The sequence below is a fragment of the Ranitomeya variabilis genome, chromosome 5, assembly GCF_051348905.1.
Source record: "Ranitomeya variabilis isolate aRanVar5 chromosome 5, aRanVar5.hap1, whole genome shotgun sequence".
Taxonomy (NCBI): domain Eukaryota; kingdom Metazoa; phylum Chordata; class Amphibia; order Anura; family Dendrobatidae; genus Ranitomeya; species Ranitomeya variabilis.
The window spans coordinates 105,521,441-105,545,251 of record NC_135236.1 but is presented as its reverse complement, the minus strand read 5'-3'; the positions used below and the strand labels follow the sequence as shown (position 1 = coordinate 105,545,251).

At 43.2% G+C, this 23,811-nt stretch overlaps 1 protein-coding gene across 4 annotated transcripts in view; it reads left to right on the top strand.

Annotated features, from left to right (window-relative positions):
- The window catches only part of FIGLA (folliculogenesis specific bHLH transcription factor), a 31,030-nt gene that overhangs the window by 4,808 nt on the left and 2,411 nt on the right, over positions 1 to 23,811 (top strand). For all 4 annotated transcript variants that reach the window (XM_077263101.1, XM_077263102.1, XM_077263103.1 and 1 more), the window contains exons 3-5: positions 13,112 to 13,264; positions 20,950 to 21,183; positions 21,393 to 21,439. In XM_077263101.1, the coding sequence (XP_077119216.1) occupies positions 13,112 to 13,264; positions 20,950 to 21,183; positions 21,393 to 21,413 (408 nt within the window). In that variant the 3' untranslated portion in view covers positions 21,414 to 21,439. The remainder of the gene's footprint in view (positions 1 to 13,111; positions 13,265 to 20,949; positions 21,184 to 21,392; positions 21,440 to 23,811) is intronic.

Genomic DNA, 23,811 nt, shown 5'->3' with positions numbered 1-23,811 from the left:
TTTTTTATTTTAATTCTTTTTTAACAGCGATATGGTGCCCACATTGTTATATACTACGTGGGCTGTGTTATATACTGCATGGGCTGTGTTATATACTACGTGGGCTGTGCAATATACTGTGTGGGCTGTGCTATATACTACGTAGCTGTGCTATATACTACATGCCTGTGCTATATACTACGTGCCTGTGCTATATACTACGTGCCTGTGCTATATACTACGTGCCTGTGCTATATACTACGTGCCTGTGCTATATACTACATGGGCTATGGTATATACTACGTGGGCTATGGTATATGCTACGTTGCTGTGTTATATACTATGTGGCTGTGCTATATACTACGTGCCTGTGCTATATACTACGTGCCTGTGCTATATACTACGTGGGCTATGTTATATGCTACGTGGGCTGTGAGACTCTTTCGCCAGGGGCCCTCAAAAACCTGCAGCTGGCCCTTGCTTCACTGACAATCAGCGACAGGCGCAGTCTGGCCACGAATTGAGGCGGGATTTGAGCTATGCTTCGCTAATTGGTCACGCCCGGCCGGCCGAATCCTATGTATTCATTGCATTATTCTGAAACCTTCATAAATAAACTACATACATATTCTAAAATACCCGATGCATTAGAATCGGGCCACCATCTAGTAGATCATAACCATCAAGACTATAGTAGTAATGTCCAATAGGCAGAGAAGATCATAGAAGTACACAGAACACCAATAGTCAGGCAGCAAACAAGATTAGATCATATAAGGAGGGTCTTACCCATAGTACCCACACGAGGGGCTAAGTGCTGACATCTAATCTTGTTTGCTGCCTGACTATTGGTGTTCTGTGTACTTCTATGATCTTCTCTGCCTATTGGACATTACTACTTTAGTCTTGATGGTTATGATCTATTATGGACTAGGCAGAGATGGGTACTTAACCTAATATTTCATAGCACAGGACTGCTAGTCATGACTAACATTCACTAGTACATTTTATGCAATGAGATTATTTTGACGTGTTTCCTATCCACTTTATATTTCTTTTTGCTGGGGTTTGGTGCTTATGTCTTTCACCTTTGTTCCACATTTTTTATCTTTGTCATCTTGCATTGTATGTGTATTTATGAGTTGATGGTTTTAATATGTCTTTAATAAAATACCGTATGTTACATAGTTACATAGTTATTAAGGTTGAAGGAAGACTTTAAGTCCATCTAGTTCAACCCATAGCCTAGCATGCCCTAACATGTTGATCCAGGGGAAGGCAAAAAAAACCCATGTGGTAAGAGTAAGCTCCATCATGGGGAAAAAAATTCCTTCCCGACCCCACATACGGCGATCAGACTAGTTCCCTGGATCAACGCCTTATCAAGGAATCTAATATATATACCCTGTAACATTATACTTTTCCAGAAAGGCATCCAGTCCCCTCTTAAATTGAAGCAATGAGTCACTCATTACAACATCATACGGCAGAGAGTTCCATAGTCTCACTGCTCTTACAGTAAAGAATCCGCGTCTGTTATTATGCTTAAACCTTTTTTCCTCCAGACGTAGAGGATGCCCCCTTGTCCCTGTCACCGGTCTATGATTAAAAAGATCAACAGAAAGGTCTTTGTACTGTCCCCTCATATACAGGTCCTTCTCAAAAAATTAGCATATAGTGTTAAATTTCATTATTTACCATAATGTAATGATTACAATTAAACTTTCATATATTATAGATTCATTATCCACCAACTGAAATTTGTCAGGTCTTTTATTGTTTTAATACTGATGATTTTGGCCTACAACTCCTGATAACCCAAAAAACCTGTCTCAATAAATTAGCATATTTCACCCGTCCAATCAAATAAGTGTTTTTTAATAACAAACAAAAAAAACATCAAATAATAATGTTCAGTTATACACTCAATACTTTGTCGGGAATCCTTTGGCAGAAATGACTGCTTCAATGCGGCGTGGCATGGAGGCAATCAGCCTGTGACACTGCTGAGATGTTATGGAGGCCCAGGATGCTTCAATAGCGGCCTTAAGCTCATCCAGAGTGTTGGGTCTTGCGTCTCTCAACTTTCTCTTCACAATATCCCACAGATTCTCTATGGGGTTCAGGTCAGGAGAGTTGGCAGGCCAATTGAGCACAGTAATACCATGGTCAGTAAACCATTTACCAGTGGTTTTGGCACTGTGAGCAGGTGCCAGGTCGTGCTGAAAAATGAAATCTTCATCTCCATAAAGCATTTCAGCCGATGGAAGCATGAAGTGCTCCAAAATCTCCTGATAGCTAGCTGCATTGACCCTGCCCTTGATGAAACACAGTGGACCAACACCAGCAGCTGACATGGCACCCCACACCATCACTGACTGTGGGTACTTGACACTGGACTTCAGGCATTTTGGCATTTCCTTCTCCCCAGTCTTCCTCCAGACTCTGGCACCTTGATTTCCGAATGACATGCAAAATTTGCTTTCATCAGAAAAAAGTACTTGGGACCACTTAGCAACAGTCCAGTGCTGCTTCTCTGTAGCCCAGGTCAGGCGCTTCTGCCGCTGTTTATGGTTCAAAAGTGGCTTTACCTGGGGAATGCGGCACCTGTAGCCCATTTCCTGCACATGCCTTTCCACACCAGACTCAGTCCACTGCTTCCTCAGGTTCCCCAAGGTCTGGAATCGGTCCTTCTCCACAATCTTCCTCAGGGTCCGGTCACCTCTTCTCGTTGTACAGCGTTTTCTGCCACATTGTTTCCTTCCAACAGACTTACCATTGAGGTGCCTTGATACAGCACTCTGGGAACAGCCTATTTGTTGAGAAATTTCTTTCTGGGTCTTACCCTCTTGCTTGAGGGTGTCAATGATGGCCTTCTTGACATCTGTCAGGTCGCTAGTCTTACCCATGATGGGGGTTTTGAGTAATGAACCAGGCAGGGAGTTTTTAAAAGCCTCAGGTATCTTTTGCATGTGTTTAGAGTTAATTAGTTGATTCAGAAGATTAGGGTAATAGGTCATTTAGAGAACCTTTTCTTGATATGCTAATTTATTGAGACAGGTTTTTTGAGTTATCAGGAGTTGTAGGCCAAAATCATCAGTATTAAAACAATAAAAGACCTGACAAATTTCAGTTGGTGGATAATGAATCTATAATATATGAAAGTTTAATTGTAATAATTACATTATGGTAAATAATGAAATTTAACACTATATGCTAATTTTTTGAGAAGGACCTGTATTTATACATTAACATAAGATCACCCCTTAGTCTTCGTTTTTCCAAACTAAATAGCCCCAAGTGTAATAACCTATCTTGGTATTGCAGACCCCCCAGTCCTCTAATAACCTTGGTCGCTCTTCTCTGCACCCGCTCTAGTTCAGCTATGTCTTTCTTATACACCGGAGACCAGAACTGTGCACAGTATTCTAAGTGTGGTCGCACTAGTGACTTGTATAGAGGTAAAATTATGTTCTCCTCATGAGCATCTATGCCTCTTTTAATGCATCCCATTATTTTATTTGCCTTTGTAGCAGCTGCCTGACACTGGCCACTGAATATGAGTTTGTCATCCACCCATACACCCAGGTCTTTTTCATTGACGGTTTTGCCCAGAGTTTTAGAATTAAGCACATAGTTATACATCTTATTACTTCTACCCAAGTGCATGACCTTACATTTATCCCTATTAAAGCTCATTTGCCATTTATCAGCTCAGGCTTCTAGCTTACATAAATCAGCCTGTAATATAAAATTGTCCTCCCCTGTATTGATTACCCTGCAGAGTTTAGTGTCATCTGCAAATATTGAAATTCTACTCTGAATGCCCCCTACAAGGTCATTAATAAATATGTTAAAAAGAAGAGGGCCCAATACTGACCCCTGTGGTACCCCGCTACTAACCGTGACCCAGTCCGAGTGTGCTCCATTAATAACCACCCTTTGTTTCCTATCCCTGAGCCAACTCTCAACCCACTTGCACATATTTTCCCCTATCCCCATTATTCTCATTTTATGTATCAACCTTTTGTGTGGCACCGTATCAAAAGCTTTTGAAAAGTCCATATACACTACATCTACTGGGTTCCCTTGGTCCAGACCAGAACTTACCTCTTCATAGAAGCTGATCAAATTAGTCTGACATGATCGGTCCCTAGTAAATCCGTGCTGATACTGGGTCATGAGGTTATTCCTCTTCAGATACTCCAGTATAGCATCCCTTAGAATGCCCTCCAGGATTTTACCCACAGTAGAGGTTAAGCTTACTGGCCTATAATTACCGAGTTCAGTTTTTGTCCCCTTTTTGAATATTGGCACCACATTTGCTATACACCAGTCCTGTGGTACAGACCCTGTTATTATGGACTCTTTAAAGATTAAAAATAATGGTCTATCAATGACTGTACTTAATTCCTGCAGTACTCAGGGGTGGATCCCATCCGGGCCCGGAGATTTGTCAATTTTTGTGATTTTTAGACGCCGCCGTACTTCCTGCTGGGTTAAGCAGGTAACATTAAATTGGGAATTATTATCACTAGTCATATTGGCTGCCATGGGATTTTCTTTTGTAAATACTGATGAAAAAAAGTCATTTAGCATATTGGCTTTTTCCTCATCCTCATCCACCATTTCACCCAGACTACTTTTAAGGGGGGCAACACTATCATTTTTTAGTTTCTTACTATTTATGTAGTTAAAGAATATTTTGGGGTTATTTTTGCTCTCTCTAGCAATGAGTCTCTCTGTCTCAATCTTTGCTGCCTTGATTTGCTTTTTACATAATTTATTTAATTTTTTGTATTTATTTAATGCCTCCTCACTACCTACTTCCTTTAATTCTCTAAATGCTTTCTTTTTGTCCCTTATTGCGCCCCTTTCAGCTCTATTTAGCCATATTGGTTTCCTCCTATTTCTAGTATGTTTATTCCCATACCGTATATACTGTGCACAGGTCCTATCAAGGATGCTAATAAATGTCTCCCATTTTCTTTGTGTACTTTTATGTCTCAGGATATCGTCCCAGTTAATTGCACCAAGATCCTCTCTCATCCGTTGGAAATTTGCCCTCCTGAAGTTTAGTGTCCTTGTCACCCCTCTACTACACATCTTATTAAAGGAGACATGAAAACTTATTATTTTGTGATCACTATTCCCCAAGTGACCCCCAACCCTTATATTTGATATGCGGTCTGGCCTGTTGGTTAATATTAGGTCTAGCAGTGCCCCCCTTCTTGTTGGGTCCTGAACCAGTTGTGAAAGGTAATTGTCTCTCATAGTTGTCAAAATCCGATTACCTTTACTGGAACTGCAGGTTTCTGTTCCCCAATCTATTTCAGGGTAGTTGAAGTCCCCCATAATAACGACTTCTCCATGAGTCGCAGCTTCATCTATTTGCTTTACAAGGATATTCTCCATTGCTTCCATTATTTTTGGAGATTTATAACAAACCCCTATCAGTAATTTATTATTTTTTCTCTGTCGCCCATGACGGCACCACGGAGAGAGGGGATCCGCCCACCAAGGACAGGAAACCTACAGATAAAAAGGGCGGTACCACTCTCCCGCATCAGTTGGTTTCCTGTCCTTGATGGGAGACCTACAGACTTACCAGAAGGAAGATCGTCGTGGGATTCCGGGGCCAATCAGTCCGACTCAGGCAGCTGGGGTCCCTCTGCCTCGGCTGGTGTGGTCACCCGAAGCGCCACCGCTGGGGCTAGTGGGCCTCTAGGGTGTGCGGGGGAGGTGACATGGAGTTCGCGGTCACCTCCCTAGGTAAGATGCAGCAGCGGCAACATCCAGGGGGGTCCCTCTGTGGTTGCGGGAGGAGCGGCGCGGCTCTCCCTTTGGAAGCGTCAGCCTGCACACTGCATAGCCGACCAGCGCGCAGGGACCGCACGTTAGGGCAGGCTGCAGGCTGCAAAAAGACCGGGAGCTTCGGTGGGCAGCGGGTCATGTGCGGCACCATCTTAAAACTGCACGTTGGAAAGAGCGATAATGGCACACTCCGCAGGCGCCAGAAGAGGCGCTTCTGCGCAGGCGCATAATTGAATCAAGCGGTGGGAATCGCCGCTGCATTAAAAAAAAAAAAAAAAAAAGGCTGCTTCAGTAATCCGTCGGTAAAGGAACCGCAGCACGAGCCGCGGCACAGGCCGCAGCGCAAACCGCAGCACTAGCCACAAAAAAAAAAAAATGCCACAGCAGCGATAAACATACAGGGGGGTCCCTCTGTGGTTACGGGGAGAGTGGCGCTCTCCCCCCTGAAGCATAAGCCTGCAATCTGCAAAAGCTGGGGCCCCCGGTGTGCAAGGGGAAAAAAAAAAAAAAAAGCCGCATGCTGCCTCTCCCAGAATCTTCTCTAGGGAAACACCTGAGCTCGGCCTACTTCAGTTGCCAGGCCTGGACCTCATGGGGGAGAGAAAATCATTGACAGCAATGCAGCATTCCTGATGGGACGCCGCTTCCCCTTATGATGGGCTCTCGGCGTCACCAGCTCCCCCTGTTTTTTAGCAGGTATGGAGCCAGCACAGGTAAGTGCATGGTGGAATGTTCTGTTGATAGCTCATGCCTTTGTGCAAAGCTGTGCTAGAGCTTCATATGTGAGGTATGTTTTCACATATACACAGCCAGACCTTGGACCTCTAGGCTATAATAAGGCCATATGTCCAGGCTACATCTCATGATTTGCCTTAAGTTAGTTGCATGTCTTGTCTGCGCAGAGCCTTATGATTAGACTTCAAAAGTGACCTTTGGAAGCATGGTTTTCACTTTTTTTTTTTTTTGTGAGGGGGGTCTGATAAACAGGTGTCTCACTTTTCTTTGCAACTTAACTACTCTATGCCTTGGGAGGACAATTTGGGAGCACTTTGCCTCCATGAAGACTGCCCTCCAGCTGCGACTCATTAGTTAGCTCCTTCGGGTGGGGTCAGTCTGACAAATGAGATGTACTATTCAGAGTAGAGGCTTATCCGTATCTCTGAGAGATTGCTCTTTTGCTTGTAACTATGTGCCAATTTTGAAGCATGACTGTAGCTCTATGCTTTATATTGCGTGTGGCTGAACATCATATAATAATAATAATAATGGTCTTTGTTTTTGTATAGCGCTAACATATTACGCAGCGCTTTGCGGACCTTGCCATCGCTGTCCCCGGTGGGGCTCACAGTCTGAATTTCCTATCGGTGTGTCTTTGGGGTGTGGGAGGAGGCCGGAGTGCCCGGAGGAGACCCACGCAAACACGGAGAGAGCATGCGGGCTCTTTGCGGATGTTGTCCTGGGTGGGATTTGGGCCCGGGACTCCAGCGCTGCAGGGCTGGCCACTAAGCCACCGTGCTGCCCCATATCATACGGCATCATGATACTTTTATGCATTATATTGAGTGCAACACATTGCATCATGTTTCCTCTATGCATCGTATTGAGTGCCTCTGTGTGTCATATTGCATCTTAGAGCCTCTATGCATCTTACCGAGTGCCCTTGCATGTCATGGTGCCTCTTTGCATTATATTGCGTGTCTGTGTATCATATTGCTTCTATGCATTATGTCGTGTGTCCCTGTATCATGTCGCATCATAGTGCTTCTATGCATTATATTACATGCCTCTACGTATCATATTACATCATGGTACCTCTATGCCTTATATTGCGTGCCTCTGTGCATCATATTGCGGCATGGTGCCTCTATGCATCTTACTGAGTGCCTCTGTGCGTCATATGGCATCATGGTGCCTCTATACATCATACTAAGTGCCCCTGTGCATCATATTGCATCATGGTGCCTCTATGCATTATATGGCATGTCTCTGTGTATCATATTGCATCATAGTGCTTTTATGCATTATATTGCATGCATCTATGTATCATTTTGCATCATAGTACCTCTAGGCATCGTATTGAGTGCCTCTGCGTGTTGTATTGCATCATAGTGCCTCTATGCATCGTACTGAGTGCCTCTGGGTGTCATATTGTATCATAGTGCATCAATGCATCATACTGAGTGCCTCTGTGCTTCATATTGCATTATTGTGCCTCTACGTATCATATTGAGAGCCTCTGTGCATCATGTTGCATCATAGTGCCTTTATGCATCATATTGAGTGCATGTGTGCTTCATATTGCATCAGTGCCTCTATGCATCATATTGAGTGCCGCTGTGCAGCATGTTGCATTGTAGTGCCTTTATGCATCATATTGAGTACCTCTGCTTCATATTGCATCATTGTGCTTTTATGCATCATATTGAGTGCCTCTGCATCATGTTGCATCTTAGTGCCTCTATGCATCATATCGAGTGCCTCTGTGTATCATATTGCATCATAGTGCCTCTGTGCTTCATGTTGTATTATAGTGTTTCATATTGCCTGTGTGCATCATAGTTCACAGTGCCTCTGTGCATCATGTCGCATCTTAGTGCTTCATATTGCCTTTATACATTGTATTGCATTATATTGCATCGTGGTGCTTCATTGTGCTTTTTTGCTTCACATTGATGCATAGCCCCTCCATGCTTCAAGATGTGTGCTTACGGGCATCTTATTGCTTCAGTGCCCCTGTGCCTTAGGGGGTATCATTAGTATCATAGTACCTCTGTGCTTCCTAGTACTTCGGGCTTGGTATTTTCTTTTTTGGCTCTGGGTTAGACCTTCTGATTTAGGTTATGCAGCCACGCACAAGGTATATCGTGGATCTACCATTTCACATTTTTGTCTTGGGCCCCAACTTTGGCTTATAGAGTCCTAGTGGTTTTGTACCCAGTTCCAACTTCTGTTGATTCATTCTTTACAACAGGGCTTAGCTGAGCTTTGCTTGAATTGGCTGAGTAAATTAGCAGTTCTTCCGTATGGAACAGTTTTTCTCAACCTATAAAGGGACATACTACTGTCCTGGGAGCAGAGAATACCAAGAGGTGGAAGGAAAAAATCCTTAACAATTCCACATGTGACAATCAGGCTGGTTTCCTTGATTAACATCCAGTAGACAGATTCCCGTCCCATAAGTCTATTGTACTATGGTTACCAGGGATGGCATGTCTGCCTTTGGCACCTTGTGGCGAATCAGCACCTCTCTGGTGGGAAGAATCCTGTTTTTCTCTAGCCATGGAGTATGGTTACTCCCTCCATGGCTGATAACACTGACAAGCTTGCCTTTTAGGATATGTATATGTGTGTAATGTCAGTAAAATAGGAGCGATGATCCACGTTTCCCTTTCAGCGTTTCTAATGAGAGGCCAACTCTGGTAATGTTGGGAAATATTACCTGCCGGATTGTGTATTCCTTAGTTGCAATAATATCCAACCCTTGTTTGGGGTTTAGACACCTAAGGATTCGGAATAGACGTGATCTCCTGGATGAGTAATGTGTGTACATCCTAATGCTCTGCCATTATCCATGTACTAACTGTTATTGGTTTGATCTTCCCACAGTCCAGGACCGGAGGCTAGTGGCACGCGCGGGGTGAGAGCGCGCCCTTATGACGCAAGCAGACGCCGCGGTGCATGACTGGGTAATCCAGTCTGAACAGGCACATGTTGCTTCTCCAAGTCCCCTCCTCGTGGAAATATAGAGCAGGTGGTCGGGGGCCGGTACTCTGAGGCCTAATATGTGGAAATGGTCAAAAGGCTGGTCACCCAGACTTCTCTGGTGCATCTCCTCAGAATATTAGCCATAATATTGATTGTGAATGTTTCCAGGAGTGGAGTAGACCATATAGGAACCACCTTTCAGGTTCCAAGTTAGAAGAGGGAGTTTCCAATAACAGCTGTCTAAGAGTTTCTGCAAGGAATTGGAATAGGGGCTAGCCACAAATACTTTAAAAGTTCAAGTCTTGGCTTTAAGGGCCCTGTACAATTCCGACCCGGCTGGGTATCGGGGATATCCAGGTTCATCAAAGCGTTGGCCAGGTCTAGACCCATCCCCTCTCGGTTTACTCCTCCTTGGAATTTAAACTTGGATCTTATATCCCTATCCAAACCTCCTTTTGAACCCCGGTCAGAGGTTTCTCTGGGAATCTGTCCCTTAAAACATCACTTTATGAATCGGTGGGTTCCCAGGTTTATCAGGGCAGCAGGTAGTTCGAGGCCACTTCCAGTAAAAGTTCCCTTCAATGGGATTTATTTTTGGTCCTTAAAACCCTGTCTAAACCGCCCTTCAAACCCTTAGAGGATATCCCATTAAAACTCCTATCCCTCAAAACATCCCTGCTCGTCGCCCTTTCATCTGCTCGTAGAATAAGCGACATACAGGCACTACCTTCTAACCCTCCTCATACACTGTTTTTAGAGAATAGGGTTACTCTCAAAATAGATCCTGCATACCTCCCGAAGGTGGCATCCCGGTTCCACAGAACTCAAGAGATATCTCTTCCCTCCTTTTGTCTTAACCCTAAAAATAGGGAGGAGGAATCATTGCATACACTAGATGTCAGGAGATGCTTCACGTAGTACTTAGAAGCCACCAGAGAGAATAGGGAGGATGCCTCTCTTTTTGTGTGCTTTCAGGATCCCTGGAAGGGGAAAAAAGCCTCCAAAGCTACTCTGGCGAGATGGATCACAGATGCTATCAGCCTATCATACTCATCAAGTGGAATGTCTATTTCCGGGGAGGTCAAGGCTCACTCAACGAGAGCAGTGGCAGCTTCTTGGGCGAGAAGGCCGGAGCTTCGATTGACCAGATATGTAGAGCTGCTACTTGGTCATCACCTTCCACATTCTATAGGCACTATAGATTGGACCTTATCTCCTCTTCGGACCTTACTTTCGGTAAAGGGTTCTGGAAGCGGTGGTCCCTCCCTGAATGTACAAATCTATGAAATCTCTCCGTGGTGCCGTCATGGGCGACAGAGAAAAATATAGTTCTTACCGATAACGGTATTTCTCTGAGCCCATGACGGCACCTGTACATTCCCTCCCTTCACTCATGGGTGTGCACATTAATATAGTGCCATAGGTTATTTTATGATAGGTCACGCGGTATCTCAATTAAGTTAAGTAATATTGAAACTAATAAGCTGTTCCATAGTCTCCCATTGTTCTCTAGTAAACAACTGATGCGGGAGAGTGGTACCGCCCTTTTTATCTGTAGGTTTCCTGTCCTTGGTGGGCGGATCCCCTCTCTCCGTGGTGCCGTCATGGGCTCAGAGAAATACCGTTATCGGTAAGAACTATATTTTTCCCCCTCCCCTTATCTCCACCCACAGGGACTCTACATTTTCATTAGATTCACCTATATTATCACGCAGGATGGGTTTTAAGGTCGATTTTACAAACAGACATACCCCACCCCCTCGCTTATCTGTACGGTCATTTCTGAAAAGGCTATAGCCCTGCAAGTTAACAGCCCAGTCATGGCTCTTATCCAGCCATGTTTCAGATATCCCCACCATGTCATAATTATGTTCCAACAACATTAGTTCTAATTCGTCCATTTTGTTGGCGAGGCTTCTGGCATTAGTATACATGCACTTGATGTTCCTCTCTGTACCTCTATTCTTTCTTAAATTACTAACTGTTCTAACCCCACCCCACATGCCTCCGCCACCCCCAACTACCTTATTTGTGCCCAGGTCTCTATCTGCACTATCTTCCCCACCTATAAAATGAATACCCTCCCCCCCCCATTCCCTAGTTTAAACACTCCTCCAACCTTCTAACCATTTTCTCCCCCAGCACAGCTGCACCTTCCCCATTGAGGTGCAGCCCATCCCTAGCGTAGAGCCTGTAGCCAACTGAGAAGTCGGCCCAGTTCTGCAGGAACCCAAACCCCTCCTTCCTACACCAATTCTTGAGCCACTTATTAACCTCCCTAATCTCCCGTTGCCTCTCTGGCGTGGCACGTGGTACAGGCAGTATTTCAGAAAATACCACGTTGGAGGTCCTTGCTTTCAGCTTGCAGCCTAATTCCCTGAAATCATCTTTAAGGACCTTCCACCTACCTCTAACTTTGTCATTTGTGCCAATGTGCACCATGACCGCTGGGTCCTCACCAGCCCCTCCCAGTAATCTGTCCACCCGATCAGCGATGTGTCGGACTCGAGCGCCAGGTAGGCAGCACACCGTTCGACGATCCCTGTCTTTGTGACAGATTGCCCTATCTGTTCTCCTAATAATTGAGTCCCCCACTACCAGCACCTGTCTGGCCTGCCCTGCTCTCCTATTTCCCTCCTTACTGGAGCAGTCACTCCTCCGGCTTTCAGAGGACATGCCTGGCTGCAGCAGTGCTACCCCTGTACTGGCACCCCCCTCATCCGCCAACTTAGCAAACTTATTGGGGTGCGCCAGATCAGGACTAGCCTCCCTGGCACTCTTCCCTCTACCCCGCTTTCTGAATGTCACCCAGCTACCTACTTCACTGTCCTGCAGCTCCATCCTACCATCCCCCTCCTCATCTATCCCATTGAGCGTCTGCTCTGTGAGCAGAAGACTCCTCTCCATATTGTCTATGGATCTCAGTGTTGCCAGCTGCACATTTAGATCCAGTATCTGGGTTTCCAAATGCACAACGTGCTCACATCTCGCACAGCAGTATGCACCCTCGACCGGCTGATCAAGGACTGCATACATGTGGCAAGATGTGCACTGGATGGCATTAACAATTGTGGAGCACATTTCCTAATGGGGATTGCACCAGACAGAAACGTTAAATAAAAATAAATACAAAGTATTAATTAACACTTGGAACAGCAATTCCTCCCTTGGAAACTCCCTGATTCCAAAGTCACTGAGTCACAAGTCACACTTACCGCCGTCCACACTTACGCTCAGGTCACACTCAGCTCGCTCACACTCGCTATGCTGAAGATTTAAAGATTTTTTTTATTATTTTTTTTTTATAGGACTTTTTGGTCTCTCTTTTTCCCTTGTTGCAACACTAATAGACCAGCAGGGGACCCCGGCATGGGTATGGAGGGGCTGTGAGTATATGGTTTTTATTAAATAAAAAAAATATATATCTGTGGATAACCGTTTAATGCTCCAAACTAACAGCATCCTAGATCCTGATACAGGTGATGAAACCTGGATTTAGGCCTGTGCACTTGGATGCTATCACACGAAACTGGTCTCAACATCGACTATGATGTTCCATGTTAGTAGGACGCCCTTGTAGGCTCAGTTTTTAATGTCTAACATGTATTTGCAGATCAGAAATATCAATAGCGGGTTTTCCAAATTGAAAACAATTGTGCCACTGATCCCCAAAGACAGAAAACCAAGTAAAGTGGACACATTAAAAGCAGCCACAGAATACATTAGACTTCTTCATGACATCCTGGAGGAAACTGGAGGCTTTGAGGTAAAGACTTGCACAGATTTAATTTTTTTTGACCCATGTGTAAATCTGGCCATATACATAGCATACATTTTAGCTGAATCCTTCGACTTTTTGGCTGAAACTGTCTGACTATATAGTATGTAAGGAACCGTCCTGACTCTCAAATGTCCCGGAAGAGAAGGATCGGGCAAATGGATTTCAAAATGGCCAATGTCTTTTGTTTTACTGGAGATAAGCCACCAGCAAAGGTATTTGGGTGTGGTCTACTCCTTGTTGCACATATTTTCCATAAAGGAAAAGTGAGTGTAAAAACCTGATATGGTTTTTTTTATTGTACCTCACCCCATCCATGATGGCACCCTTGGAGCTGTCCTCTCATTACTAGACAGGAACCCTGAGAAGATGAAACCGTTTATTTTTTCCTGTTCAGCTGGATCGGTAATCCTGAGAAAGTAACTCCTCAAAATTGGCATTCACCTTTTTGGGCTGAAGGTTTCCTGGTACTTACTGATGGATTTGTGGTTTTTCCTGAATGGCCTTATCCTCTTCTGAGAGAATCCTGGTGCTGGTGTCACTTACTTTCCTGTTTACTTACTGAAGACTATCGCAAATTATGGAGTTTCCATGTCCCACATAGGAGAAGGGACTGTCAGTGAGCCCATCCAAGCCGACCCACAGCCTTTTTAGGCTGGAGAGATCTAGGCTATTTGTCACACACAGCAGGAGGTGAGCACACCAAGACAAATCATTCCAGATCTGCCTGCTCAGTATCTGAAAGATCTTTACAGGTGGGTCAAATTGTTGTTAGAAATTTTTTGGCCTGTGGAATTGCTGAACTCTGGATAGATAGTAAGGAATCTGCAGCTAAGGTTTGGGGTGAGGAGTGTGCAGTTTGGAATAAAAATGTGGCTGTGGAGACATGGGGGGGGGGGGGGGGGGGGTTGGCTGGCACCCTGGGTCCGCTATCCAAAACCGCGTGGATCAGGGATCGTCCTGCCGAACACCCGCTCTCCCTTTAATGTGGGCATAACACTACTCAGACAACACAGAGTGAGGGTAGAACAGTGTGGCAATGCTTTATTGAATCACAAAACAGGCAGAGAACGGGGATGTAAATGAAGGAAGTGGAGGCGGCGCGCAGAGGGCCTGAGTGACTACTGGGAGGCGTTTGTGTCCGGGGGGATAAGACATGCCCCCCGGACAAACTACAAGTATGAGGGGCAAATTATAAAAACGAATAGTTCAGCGTTGGCAGGGATCCCAACTAAAAGAGCCACCTTGACAGAATGCAGCATTAGTCCTGCCCAAGTGGCTCTTTTAGTTAAAAATGCCTGGGGGGGTGACAGGTTCCCTTTAAAGTGGGGTCCCTTATTGCTTAGAAGTGAGAAGATGTTTCATGCACTACCTTGAAGCAACCAAAGAATTGGGAACTTCAGGAACTGTTCTTGTTCAGTTTCAAGACTAAGATAAAGTACGTGGAGAAGGCAGGTCAGCGGTCTGGCCTCTAACTTACAGCTTGTGCTGAGGTGTCCAGCTTCTGTCAGCTTCTGTTCAGGATCCAGCATAAGGTTCTTTCCAAGGGTGCCTGCTGCTGTGAACGGGTCATTTTTATCTTTGTTTTTTTGCTTAAAAAAATGCACACTACGACCAGAACAACAGAAATGACGTGTATTATTGATTTATTTTTTTTTCACTACGATCCATTTTGATTTCAATAGCGAAAAACTAAATTATAAGTGCTGAAAGAAATGACATCCTGTGTTTTTGTTTTTTTTTAAACAAAAAAACTAAGACAAGTAGAAAAAGTACACCTCAAGTCTAAAACCGCACCATGTGAATGAGATTTTAGAATTCTCAATAGTTCTGGTGTTCTTATAAAACATTGCATTTGTTTTATGCATGCAAAGAAACAAGGCAAAAGTGCATCAAAAATATGAAGTGTGAACAAACCCTTACAGAGCCCTCTGTAAAACCAGTTACTTTTAGTATTCTGGTCACTAATGGCCACGGGTTAAATGGCTAGCATCAGTTATCGCTGATCAGGGCCGTAACGAGTAAGACGATATATAATTTTACCTAATACTCATGTGCCTGCTTTGTAATAGCAAAGCAACTAAAAGTAATGACACAACTTTACAGAGCAGGGCAGAAAGGATTTGAGCCCTTAAAAAGGGCGTTTATGGACAAGTACTTCTACAACTTGAGGCTTATCAGCTAACAATTCTAGTGGAATGAGTAGGCAGCACTGCACGCAATACTTTCTTCTTTAGATCTGTGAAAACGGTGTAAGCAGGCAAAGGAAGGACACTAGGCACGCCAGGTCACGTCACAGGATGCTCCGCCATGATTTTATGACGCCTGTGATACAAAATGGCCATTGAATGATGCGCTCCTCACCTTTTCCCTTTGCCTGTTTACAAGCATGTAAATCAATAAGGTAGAAAGTATTGCATGTGACGCGTGCCGTCTATTCTATCCACTGCCAAAATCAGTTATGTTGTGGGAGGAAGAAAAAAAATCCAGGAGACGTAATCCATGTGATTGTGTATATGCGACAGTACTGCTTTAGGATATGTGCACACATTGCGGATTTCCTTTTGTAAAATTCTGTGCGGATTCTGTGTCTCTTGGCAGAAAACGCAGTTGAAATTCTGCACGGATTTTTATGTGGATTTGTAAGCTAAATAAAGATATATTATTAAAAAAAAATGTGATATAATTTCCTTGTTCAACCTCTTCAGCCAGATACCCTCATTAATATGAAATTAAAACACACACACCTAATTTAAATAAAGAGACACACCCCACACAATTAACCCCTTAACCCCCAAGGGTGGTTTGCACGTTATTGACCGGGCCAATTGTTACAAATCTGACCACTGTCCCTTTATGAGGTTGTAACTCTGGAACGCTTCAACAGATCCTGATGAGTCTGATCCTGTTTTCTCGTGACATATTGTACTTCATGATAGTGGTAAAATTCCTTTGATATTACCTGCGTTTATTTGTGAAAAAAAAATGAAATTTGGTAAAAATGTTGAAAATTTCTCAATTTTCCAACTTTGAATTTTTTGCCCTTAACTCACAGAGATATGTCACACAAAATACTTAATAAGTAACATTTCCCACATGTCTACTTTACACCAGCACAAATTTGGAATCAACATTTTTTTTTTTTGTTAGGGAGTTAAGGGTTAAAAGTTGACCAGCAATTTCTCATTTTTACACCATTTTTTTTAGGGACCACATCACATTTGAAGTCATTTTGAGGGGTCTATATGATAGAAAATAACCAAGTGTGACATCATTCTAAAAACTGCACCCCTCAAGGTGCTCAAAACCACAATCAAGAAGTTTATTAACCCTTCAGGTGTTTCACAGGAATTTTTGGAATATTTTTTAAAAAAAAGAACAGTTAACTTTTTTTCACAAAAAATTTACTTCAGCTCCAATGTTTTATTTTACCAAGGGTACGCTGATACCCCATTTGTGGGTGTAAACCACTGTTTGGGCGCATGTCAGAGCTCAGAAGGGAAGGAGCGCTATTTGACTTTTCAATGCAAAATTGACTGGAATTGAGATGGGACGCCATGTTGCTTTGGAGAGCCCCTGATGTGCCTAAACATTGAAACCCCCCACAAGTGACCCCATATTGGAAACTAGACCCTCCAAGGAACTTACCTAGATGTTTTGTGAGAACTTTGAACCCCCAAGTGTTTCATTACAGTTTATAATGCAGAGCCATGAAAATAAAAAATATTTTTTTTCCCACAAAAATGTTTTTTTAGCCCCCCCAAATTTTTATTTTCCCAAGGGTAACAAGAGAAATTGGACCCCAAAAGTTGTTGTCCAATTTGTCCTGAGAACGCTGATACCCCATATGTTAGGGTAAACCCGTTTGGGCGCACGGGAGAGCTCGCAAGGGAAGGAGCACTGTTTTACTTTTTCAACGCAGACTTGGCTGGAATTGAGATCGGACGCCATGTCGCGTTTGGAGAGCCCTTGATGTGCCTAACCAGTGGAAGCCCCCAATTCTAACTGAAACCCTAATCCAAACACACCCCTAATCCCAACTCTACCCATAACCCTAACCACACCCCTAATCCCAACCGTAAATGTAATCCAAACCCTAACTTTTGCCCTAACTTTAGCCCCAACCCTAACTGTAGCCCTAACCCTTGCCCCAAACCTAACCCTAATGGGAAAATGGAAATAAATATATTTTTTTTAATTTTATTATTTTTCGCTAACTAAGTGGTGATGAAGGGGAGTTTGATTTACTTTTATAGCGTGTTTTTTAGCGGATTTTTGTGATTGGCAACCGTCACACACTAAAAGACTCTTTTTATTGCAAAAAATAGTTTTTGCGTCTCCACATTTTGAGAGCTATAATTTTACCATATTTTGGTCCACTGAGTCATGTGAGGTCTTGTTTTTTGCAGGACGAGTTGACGTTTTTATTGATACCATTTTTGGGCATGTAACATTTTTTGATCACTTTTTATTCCAATTTATTTGAGGCAGAATGACCAAAAACCAGCTATTCATGAATTTCTTTTTTGGGGGGGCGTTTATACCGTTCCACGTTCGGTAAAATTGATAAAGCCGTTTTATTCTTCGGGTCAGTACGATTACAGCAATACCTCATTTATATCATTTTTTTATGTTTTGGCGCTTTTATACGATAAAAACTATTTTATAGAAAAAATAATTATTTTTGCATCGCTTTATTCTGAGGACTATAACTTTTGTAATTTTTTCGTTGATGATGCTGTATGGCGGCTCGTTTTTTGCGGGACGATGACGTTTTGCGGGACGATGACGTTTTCAGCAGTACCATGGTTATTTATATCCGTATTTTTGATCGCGTGTTATTCCACTTTTTGTTCGGCGGTATGATAATAAAGCGTTTTTTTGCCTCGTTTTCTTTTTTTCTTTTTTTTTTTACGGTGATCACTGAAGGGGTTAACTAGTGGGACAGTTTTATAGGTCGGGTCGTTACGGACATGGCGATACTAAATATATGTACTTTTTAATTTTTTTATTCTTTTTTCTAGATAAAGAAATGTATTTATGGGAAGAATATATATATTTTTTCTTTATTTAGGAATTTTTTTTTTTTTTTACGCATGTGAATTTTCTTTTTTTTTTTTTTTACTTTATAACATGTTATAGGGTCAGATCGCTGATCTGACACTTTGCAGAGCACTGACGTACTATCTTACAGAGCACTGACGTACTATATGATCACATATGACGTACTATCCCGTCACTGGGAATTAAGTCCCAGGTCACCTCGATGGGATAGTAAGTCATATGGGATTAAGGGGTTAAATAAATACACACACACACACACACACACACACACACTCACCAGCCTATGTAGGCGCATTAACATAATTAACCTACATATGCTGTAACAAAACAGCAACTGTTAGGCTACGTCCCCACAGTCAGTAATCGGCAGTGCTTTGGACGCAGGTGATTCCGCATGTGTTCATTGAACCGTGCGGATTCACAGCACCCTATACATTGGATGTGTGATATTTAACTTGCGGAGACTGAGCGTCTCCACAAGATAAATAGACATGCGGTCTGGAAAGACGCGATGCATGTCTGTCTCCGCAGGGAAGCCGCGGGTGCTGGTGCATGCATAGTGGGCATGGGATTTCTTGGAATCCCACCCACTATGCTGTAACATGTGGCCACTGTGGATTTACGCAGTCCAACCCCCAGCGTTTACTGACTGTGGGAAGATAGCCTCAGAAATCTGCGTGAAATGCATTATCCGTTTATTTAAAAAAAATAAAAAATAAAAATTGTGTGGGCTCCCGCATAATTATATTAACTAGCAGAGGGAAAGCCAATGGCTGAGGGCTGATGTTAATATTCTGGGAAAGAGCCAATAGCCACAAAGGTTCCCAGGCTATTAATATCATCTCACAGCTGTTTGCTTAGACTTTACTGGCTAGTTTACGGGGGAACCCAGAAAAAAATTGACATGGGATCCCCCTATAAAATCGAACCAGCAAAGGCTAGGCAGGCAGCTGCGGGCCAGCGATTAATAGCCTGGGAAGGGGCCATGTTTATTGGCACCCCCTAAAAACATCAGCTCTCAGCCGCCCCAGATATGGCGCATCTTATAGATGCGCCAATTCTGGCACTTAGCCTCACTCTTCCCTCTTGCCCTGTAGTGGTGGCAAGTGGGGTAATATTGGGGTTGATGTTACCTTTGTATTGTCTGGTGACATCAAACCCACGGCTTAGTAATGGAGAAGCGTGAATAAGACACCTATCCATTACTAGTTACTGTATATGGTAAATAAAGACACAGCCAGACTAAAGTCCTTTAATCGAAATAATAACACAGACTCTTTTATTGAATCTTAATTTACCATACTTACTGCATCTCCGCCTAATGCCCTAATCCCTCGATCTCCTACAACAAAAATAAAATAATAAACCAACATAAATTTTCCCTGTCCACCGTAGTCCATTTACTGAGTGTCCCATGACGATTTCGCATGTAGAACAGTCACATCGGGAGATGTGACCGCTCTACCTGGCCTCCAGCGATACACTGACAGGAGCTAATCGCTCCCGCAGTGTATCACTGTGAGTTCACCAGAGTTCGTGCTCTCGCTTACGGCACCACTACGTGAGAATTTTCTCACGCAGCGGTGCCACAAGTGACAACATGAACACCGGCGAACTCTCAAGGCGGCACAGTGATACACTACAGGAGGGATTACCTCCTGTCACTATCGCTGGAGGCCGGGTAGAGCGGTAACATCTCCTGATGTGACTGTTCTACACGTCAGATCGTCGTGGGACACTCGTTATTAAATGGACTACAGCTGACGGGGAGTATATGGTGGTTTATTTTATTTTTGTTGCAGGAGAACGAGGGCGTCGGGGATAGGTGTTTTGTGAGTATGTATTGTATATGTAATTGTCAATGTTTTTTATTATTTTTTTTTACAGTTGAACACAGTTGTCGGATGATGGGACTACTGTCCCATCATCATCTCGTTCTGTTACTGTTAAATGTGACCGCAGACATTGCCGGATGGGAGTAGTCCCATCAGACGATGCCTGGCTACACACACAGACACCCCTAGACAAACACACAGACAGTCGCACAAACACACAGACACCCGCAGACAGATGCGCACATATTCTCCGCTCACATAGTCTCCGCCCACACACTCTTCCTCCTTCCTTTCCGCAGCGTTTTTGACACGCAAATCTGATGACCTTTTTACACCTGCGGTTTGGCTGCAGATCCGCGAAAAAGATTGACTTGCTGCGGAAAATAAAACACTGCGAATCAGTGTGGAATTTTCCGCAGCATGTGCACACCAACTCTGGATTCCCATTGATTAACATTGCTTGAGCTACCCGAGCTACCCTTTTGGATTTTGTGCAATTCCGCTCCGAAAAAATGCTGCAGATCCGCAAAAAAATCCGCAGTGTGTGCACATACCTTTACTGTTGTAGACTATCAGCTGTTGCAAGCCTACTCCTCCGGACATGCTAGGAGTGGTAGTTTTTTGGCAACAGCTGGAGGACCACGGGATAGAACCTCTGGCTGAGACAGCTTTTGAGGCAAGCAAATGGTGGCTCTTTTCTGTCTAGCACATTTTGTATATGTTAGTATGATAATAGTTGCACAGTGCTTCTCTGTTCTCCTCTACCTTTTTTAGAAAGTTGACGATGTTCCTGACGAAGAAAGTCCTGAGCCGTACATTGGGCCATTCCCCCTGAGGCCAGGCTTCATGAGCGCCGTATCTGCCGGACTCCATGTGAAACCTCTTGGAGATATTCAAGCAGGAATGCCGTTCATGGTTAAGACTGAAGACCCCACGGGTTTATGGAGGGCCTCAGGCATGTTTCCTGGCTGTCTGGGCATCTTACAAATTCAGAAGGATGGCAAACTGGTAAAATAAAATGTTTCTTGTTGATAAGTAACCCAATATCTGTTCCATTTATTTTAATATTTCGAGTATTCAGCCTTGAACAAAATCAAAGGTGAAATCTTCTCGTGTGTTTTTTTTTTTTTTTTAAGATTGCTCTAATGATTATTTCTCATTCACTTAATCTCTGGATGAAATTATTCTATTTATCTATTTGTTTTTTCCCTTATCAGGCATTTCAGAGCAGTTGTTAAGCAAAGCTTGGTATTCTGTATACATGGTGAGTATACAAGTATAAAGCTGTATTATTGATATCTGGGTCTCTCTAATCGTGGACTGATCTATTAAGAATACTTATAAAGACATGCTAAATAAAACAAATGTAAGGATAACCCATGAATATATAGTTAATACCATTGAAAAAAAGACAAAATTCTATGAAGTTCAGCCAAAGGATAGGAAAGAACAAGGGGAAGGGGCACGATCCAGTCTACACAAAAAAAGCTAATATTTCCCTTCTTGAATGCCAATTGTTCATCCACTGGACCAAATTCAGAAAAGAACTTTACACATTAATATAAAAATAGAAACAAAATGAACATATTCCGTGCTATAACTAAAAGCAGTAGGGCATATACATAATATGGGGATCATGGTAAACACTTTTCAATCAAAGAAGGGTAAAATCCATCCAGTGAGCACCAATGTGTACTCAATCCGGACGGTCCAACTTTATGCTAACACTTTGTAGAGTGATAGCATTACGTTTCTTTTCCGTGAGTCCCATGCCTCTTTAACCCCTTTACAACCTATGACGTATAGGTACGCCCACTTTGGTGCGTGCTCCGGCGCTGAGCCCGCAGCTTTGTTGTGGAGCATGACAGCTGATTTCATCATCTGTCATGTGCCCCTAACATCCGCAGGTGGAATCTCAATCCACCCGCGACTGTTAACATGTTAAATGTCCCTCTCAATCTCTGACAGCAGCAGCCGTGCCGGAAGCGCGTCAATAATTCCGCCCACTTGCGGCACCCCTGTTACATGATCGCGATGCGCCGATGGGTTAGCATGACAATCCGGGGGCTGCAGGAGACCTGCTGTGTGTAGCACAGGTGATCAGTCAAATCGCCCCCCTTTTACCCATATTTGGTATCGCCGTGTTCAGAATCGCCCGATCTATCAAAATATAAAAATAATTAATCTGAACAGTAAACAGCGTAACAAGAAAAAAATTGAAATGCCAGAATTACCTTTTTTTGGTCGCCGCAACATTGCAGAAAAATGCAATAACAGGCGATCAAAACATCGTATGTATTCCAAAATGGTATCAATAAAAACGTGAACTCGGCACACAAAAAATAAACCCTCTCCCAGTCTCAGATCCCAATAAAAATGGAGACGCTATGGGTCTCGTAAAATAGCACCTTTTTTTTTTTTTTTTTTCACTGCACTTAGAATTTTTCCCCATTTTCCAGTACACGATCTGATAAAATCAATGGTGTCGTTCAAAAGCTCAACTTGTTCCTCCAAAAAACAAGTCCTCACAGAAAAAAAATAAAAAAAGTTATGGCTCTGGGATGAAGGGGCGCAAAAACGGAAAAGCCCAAAGTGGTTAATTTGTGACCATATCCTGCCTGCTTTAGAAGCTGCTGATTGGCATTGCAAACTGTTATTTAGTCTTTGATCTACAAGTGACTCTCCTAGTTTTACTCCCCCAATAACATACAGTGCCCGCATATTAGTGCTTAGGTGCCTAATTTTGACTAAATTTGTCAGCCTGTAACTTATACACATGCTCCGTAGATTGCACTATACCACATAGTTGGGTGCCGTCTGTGAAAATAGAAACAACACTATTAATCATATCTTCTGTCATTAATAAGTAGATTAATAATAGCGGACCCCTGCGGTACTCCACTTACCAGGCATTCAGTCAGCCTTACTTTCTAAGCCTATAGACTTCACCCATTCAGTTGTGTATTAGTGATGAGTGAACGTGCTCGGATAATATGTCCGAGTCCCTGCTGCTGCATGTCATTTTCCATGATTTTGTTTTTTTCCTTCCACTTCTTCCCAGAGCCATAACTTTTTTCTATTTTTCGGTTAATATGGCCATGTGAGGGCTTATGTTTTGTCATACGAGTTGTACTTTTGAACGACAAAAGGGGGAAAATATGTGTAAGTGGGTTGAGAGCTGGCTCAGGGATGGGAAACAAAGGGTGGTTATTAATGGAGCACACTCGGACTGGGTTGCGGTTAGCAGTGGGGTACCACAGGGGTCAGTATTGGGCCCTCTTCTTTTTAACATATTTATTAATGACCTTGTAGGGGGCATTCAGAGTAGAATTTCAATGTTTGCAGATGACACTAAACTCTGCAGGGTAATCAATACAGAGGAGGACAATTTTATATTACAGGATGATTTATGTAAACTGGAAGCTTGGGCTGATAAATGGCAAATGAGCTTTAATGGGGATAAATGTAAGGTCATGCACTTGGGTAGAAGTAATAAGATGTATAACTATGTGCTTAATTCTAAAACTCTGGGCAAAACCGTCAATGAAAAAGACCTGGGTGTATGGGTGGATGACAAACTCACATTCAGTGGCCAGTGTCAGGCAGCTGCTACAAAGGCAAATAAAATAATGGGAT